Source organism: Tasmannia lanceolata, unplaced genomic scaffold (genome assembly GCF_043159265.1).
Source record: "Tasmannia lanceolata isolate RefF3 unplaced genomic scaffold, GAP_Taslan_0.1 ptg000015l, whole genome shotgun sequence".
NCBI classification, from domain to species: Eukaryota; Viridiplantae; Streptophyta; class Magnoliopsida; order Canellales; family Winteraceae; genus Tasmannia; species Tasmannia lanceolata.
Window position 1 is genome coordinate 57,290,291 of NW_027518692.1, and position 6,105 is coordinate 57,296,395.

The window sequence follows — 6,105 nt, forward strand, 5'->3', positions numbered from 1 at the left end:
ATTTCTGCATTTTCCATTCTTGTCAGTCTGTTTATCCAGCTGTGATCAGAGATTATTTTTTCATCCGTTGTAATCACAATTTGGATTTTATTAATGAAAGTGTGTTTTTGTTTCTTTTGTCATTGTTTGATCAAGATAGTTTATCTCGATTATCAAAATTTTAATCTAGTGATTATACTTCCATTTCAGGATTCTTGATTGAGCAGCCATTGCTCCTAAGAAAATCCTCGTTTCAAAACCAACCTGGTCCCGTCAGACATCTGATTCCAGGCTGAGCCGGCAATCCTTGTCACCTTTTTCTTTTACTTCTCCTTTATCGCCTTCCTTGAATTTTCAAGAAATACTTTCGCCAGTCCAACCAACCCCTGAAATGATGGCAGAGAATGGGCAAAATAGTATGGACACCAATGAGATGATGAAAGCTATAATGTTACAATTGAGTACCATTAATGAAGAAATAGCCCGATTAAAGAATGACAGAGAATCTACTACCAAGAATCCTGCACCTCAGCAAACCCCAATCATGCCTCGCCCACCTCCTATGATGGCTCAGCCTCCTGTGTTGCCAGTCTTTGACCATTCTGATGACGAGCAGTATGAAGAAGAGAACTGTCTCCCCCATCTGGATAAAGGCAAGGGGATAGTCGATAGGTTGGATAAGATGGCCCAGGAGATGGAGAGCATGAAAATGCAGGGTCCGAAAAAATTAAACATGGCCGAGTATATGATAATACCGGGAGTTGTGCTACCTCCTAATTTCAAGATGCCGGATCATGATAAGTATGATGGGACAGGATGTCCCAAGAGTCATCTGAAAGCCCTTATTCCTCTCTTACAGCAGCATGGGCTTACTCCAGAGCAGATTGCTCTTCTTTTCCCTAGATCTCTTACTGGAACAGCAAAGAAATGGTTTTTAAGCTTGAAAACCGAAGAGATCAGAACTCTGGAGGATATTGCCAATAGATTTGTTGAGCAATTCTCCATGGAGGAGGGAATAGATGTGACAAAAAGAGATCTGAAGGCGCTGAAACAAGGGCACAATGAAACCTTCACTTCTTTCATTCGCCGATGGAGGCGAAAGGCAGCGCAGATGACTCACCGTTTGCCTGACTCAGAGCAGATTAAGATTGTTGTGAAAAACTTATCATCTCAGTACTATCACCACATGGCAATCCAGTACTTCATTGATTTTGATTTTCTAATCAAAACCGGAACTCAAATCGAAGATGCTTTGTCCAAGGGGCTGAGATCAAGACCTTCGTCTGATGTGAGAGAAGGAAAAAGACCTATTGTGGCACCGAAGGAGGTACACAATGTTAACTATACCGGGCCTCCCAGTTATGCCAGACCACCAGGTTATGACCGACCACCATCCAGAACGGTGACTGAAGTCAGGAGGCCTATTGAAAAGAAGGTTTTTCGTCAGTTTGACCCCCTCCCTTACTCCTTATCAGTGGCTTTGAAGAAGTTGCTGAGAGATAAAAAGATTACTTTGTTGGAACCTAGAGAGCTTCCTAACCCTTTGCCCAAGTATTGGAGGAAGGACCAATACTGCGATTATCATCAGAATTCAGGGCATTTGACTGACAAATGCATGGCTTTAAGACACAAGATCCAAGACATGATAGAAGCAAAGGATCTTGCCGTTGAAGCACCGAATGTCACTCGAAACCCATTGCCTACACATGCAATGCCTCCCCCGAACGTGTATGCCATTTTCACTGAAGAAATCCTCTTAGATCACTCCCGTATTTGTGCGGTTATTTCTGATAGACCGTATGTTCTAAGATGGGATGATGAAGACGAAGCGATTGAAAACAAGAAACCTTACATACTATCCCCTCTAGATGAAGGATTAACAGGATCCTCTGAGTGTTCTTGTTCTTATGTCCTCAAGAGTGAGGAGGAGGAAGAGATGAAAGAAAAGATCCCTTATGTTTTAAGATTGGAAGAAGAAGACTTGTTGCTTCTGGAAGATCAGTGTGACGAGCTCCGCCATGTCACACGAGGTGGTCGTGTCTTCAAACCTGCAGAACTCAGAGCAGAAAATCCTGCCGAAGTTGTAAGAGCTGCAGAGAATCTGAAACAGAAGCAGACTGTGGATGAAGAGGAAGAAAATTTGTTGAAACAACTGAAGAAGACACAAGCTAACGTGTCCATCTGGGGTTTACTAATGGCATCACCGAAACACAGACAGGTTGTGCTTCGAGAATTAAATGCCTCTCAAGTATCAGTTGAAATTACCCCCGATGAGTTGGTCAATCTCGTGGCAATGGCCAGGGTTTCTAGAACATTGTCATTTTCTGATGAGGATCTGCCTCAAGAAGGAAGAGATCACACAAGACCTCTCCGTATCACCATACTGTGCAACAAGAAGAGGGTCCCCGAGGTATTAGTGGATAATGGGTCAGCTTTAAATGTATGTCCTTTAAGCACCGCCACTACCCTGGGATTCGGGCCAGCCGATTTTATCCCGTCGGAACAGGGGATATTGGCATATGACGGAACCAGAAGAGATGTCATCGGGACACTCGCCACAGAAGTCGAAATAGGAGGTGAAACTTTCGAGATAGAGTTTCAGGTTCTTGACATCAAAACATCTTTCTTTCTCCTGCTTGGCCGGCCGTGGCTTCATAAAGTTGGAGTCGTTCCTTCCACACTTCACCAGAAATTGAAATTTGTCCGAAACAATCGGGTGATCACAGTGCGAGGCGACCCTGAGCCGGAAATTGGTCAAATAACATCTGAATTGATCACTGAAAAATCAAGAGATGTTAGTTTAACCGGCTTTTCTTTAGAAGTCTCTACTATTTCCTTTGGGGAAGCAATGAATGAAGAAATAATGTTTCTCTCAAGCACAAACACCCAAGTAGTAAAGATAATGAGAAAATATGGTTATGTCCCGGGAGCTGGTCTGGGAAGAAATCTACAGGGCCCTACTGAGTGGCCAGAGTTGAAAGCAGTCGGCGGATTATTCGGGTTAGGGTACGAGCCAACTCCGAAAGAGGTTCAAGAAATGAAGCGTTATATGATGAAGTGGGCTGAATGCCGTCGTCGAGGTATAGAATTTCTGACAGGACCGTACAGCATGATTATGAACGGCCGATTCAGAAGAGAAGGGGCAGACTGTCCGTTCTATGGTTTTCCTGAGACCTGGTGCGATAAGACTGGGAAGAGGCTTCCAGGGTTAGAGATCTTCTTCACAGATGAGTTGTCAGAAGATTTCTACAGTGAGCAGTTTGCCTTGCCATCGATAGCAGAAAAACCAGCCGCAGATTGGGCAGAAAATATTGAGCCGCATCTCCTAGACTCCCTATATCAGGTTGAGGCCCCAATCGTCGCTATGATTGGAGGAGATGTGCCCTTCACGAGCCCAAGGGATTACATTACTCCAGCCACTGGACCTTTAGACAATTGGACCGCACAGGTTATACCCCAAGTAGTCCTCCAGTATAGTCCAGTCCTTTCAAAAGAGTCAGTCATTTCAAAAAATGTGTCAGTTTCTGAGTTCAACCCAAAGTCTGTCATTTCTAACTTTTCTTTTGATGCAGGTACCATAGAGGTCGGAGTAGTTCTCGGAGGTGGTGAAGAGTCGGTCCCTGTCGAGTCTCAGTCAGAGGATGTTTTTGCTGATTCTTCATTTGTACATAGTCCTGTCTATGTTGATACTGATGTTAACATGTCATTTCATTTGAATTCAGAGTCTGTAACGCCCGATGTGGGTGAATCATTCGATGTAATCATCAATTCTGCAAAAGAAATAAAAGATTCATTTGTGTACGATCCTGTCTTTATTTCTAATTCTGTTTCTGATTCTGCTTCAAAGCCTGATCAAATAACTAATAATAATAATAATCAAGACTCCCCCTCAAACGAGGAAGCCGACGAAACTCCTTTTGAAATCAAATACATGATTCAACAAGAGGAGATTCGCCGAGCAAAACCACTCGAAGAAGAAATTGAAACCGTAAATATAGGTGATGAAACTTTAATTCGGGAGATTCGGATTGGCAAAACTTTATCTCCTGAGGAGCGCGAAGAATTAATCACCTTGCTAAAAGAGTTTAAGGAGGTTTTTGCTTGGTCTTACGATGACATGCCGGGATTGAGTGAGGACATTGTGCAACACAGATTACCTCTAATCCCTGGCATCAAGCCTAAGAAGCAAAAACTCCGAAAACTTAAAACAGAATGGGAGTTGAAAGTTCATGATGAGGTTAAGAAGCTACTTGAAGTAAAATTCATTGAAGTAGTGGAATATCCCGAATGGCTTGCAAATATAGTTCCTGTGCCCAAGAAAGATGGAAAAGTCAGGATGTGCGTTGATTTCAGAGATCTGAATAAGGCGAGCCCAAAAGATGACTTTCCTCTTCCAAACATCGATATCCTGGTAGACAACACTGCTGGACATGCTCTGTTATCTTTCATGGATGGGTTTTCAGGCTACAATCAGATCAAGATGGCGCCTGAGGATATGATGAAGACGGCATTTATTACTCAATGGGGTACATACTGTTACCGAGTGATGCCGTTTGGTCTCAAGAATGCTGGTGCCACCTATCAGAGGGCTGCGACTACTCTTCTCCATGACATGATTCATAAGGAGGTCGAGGTCTATGTCGATGACATGATTGTCAAAGGCAAGACTCGGCCAGAGCATACAGTCGCTTTGAGAAAGTTCTTTGAGCGAATCCGAAAGTTTCAACTTCGCTTAAACCCAAATAAATGTGTATTTGGGGTCACGTCAGGGAAGTTGCTGGGATTCATGGTCAGTGAAAGAGGAATCGAAGTGGACCCTCAGAAAATCAAGGCTATCCAAGAAATGCAACCACCAAAGACGGAAAAGCAAATTCGTGGATTCCTTGGCAAAGTGCAATACTTGAGGAGATTCATATCTCATTTAACTATGACATGTGAACCCATCTTCAAATTATTGAAAAAGAATTCCTCCAAGAAATGGAATGAAGAATGTCAGGAAGCATTTGAAAAGGTCAAGCAGTGTTTGTCTTTGCCTCCCGTCTTATCCCCAGTCATTCCTGGTCAACCATTGTTGATGTATTTGTCCATCACAGATACAGCAATGGGTTGTATGCTTGCTCAGCAAGATGTAGGATCTAAGAAGGAGAAGCCTATCTACTACATCAGTAAGAAAATGCTAGAGTACGAGATAAAGTACACTATCTTGGAAAAGACTTGTCTAGCATTAGTCTGGGCGACTCAAAGGCTTAGACATTATCTCTTATCGAATAAGGTATTCCTGCTTTCACGGATGGATCCGTTAAAGTACTTATTCGAGAAGCCCGCCCTTACAGGAAGAACTGCAAGGTGGTTGCTATTGTTATCTGAGTTTGACATCACATACGTCACTCAGAAATCCGTCAAAGGACGGGTTATTGCTGAGCAGCTAGCTGATGCTCCTGTTGAGGAGAATGCTTTTCTGAAGGCTGAATTTCCTGATGAAGAGATCATGGAACTTGAAGAAGAAATTCCAAGTACCAGATGGACAATGTACTTTGATGGAGCCGTTAACAATCGAGGACAAGGAATAGGAGCAGTGCTTGTATCTCCCAAGAAAGAATACATCCCAATATCCATCAAGTTACAATTCGAATGTACAAATAACATGGCAGAGTACGAAGCTTGTATCGCAGGACTTGAGGCAGCTTTAATTTTGAAAGTCCAAGAGATTGATGTATTTGGAGATTCAATTCTGATAATTTGTCAAACCAATGGTAATTGGAAGACAAGAGAATCGAAATTGATCCCGTATAATTTCTATCTCGAATCTCTGGCCAAGAAATTCAAGAGCATCACATTTACCCATCTGTCGAGAACCAAGAATCATTTTGCAGACGCCTTGGCTACTTTAGCCTCGATGTTGGATATTTCTGAGACAATGGAGGTTCAGCCTTTAGCTGTGAGGTCGCAATGGGCTCCAGCGCATGTAAATGCCATTGAGATATCAGCGCGATGTCCAGATGGAAAACCGTGGTATACTGATATCCGAAATCTCATTTCAGGCAAGGGGCATCCCCCTGAAGCTTCCAGCAAAGAGAGAAAAACTCTTCAGAGATTCGCCGCTAACTTCATCATTTGTGGTGAAGA

The 6,105-nt window shown here is 43.0% G+C and overlaps 1 protein-coding gene across 1 annotated transcript; it reads left to right on the plus strand.

The window, feature by feature from the left end:
* The first annotated feature begins 373 nt into the window (after positions 1-373).
* Positions 374-3,560, plus strand: LOC143892102 (uncharacterized). Its single transcript, XM_077396568.1, has 2 exons — positions 374-3,427; positions 3,552-3,560. The coding sequence occupies exons 1-2, from the start codon at positions 374-376 to the stop codon at positions 3,558-3,560; spliced, it is 3,063 nt and encodes a 1,020-aa protein (XP_077252683.1).
* Positions 3,561-6,105: the final 2,545 nt, after the last annotated feature.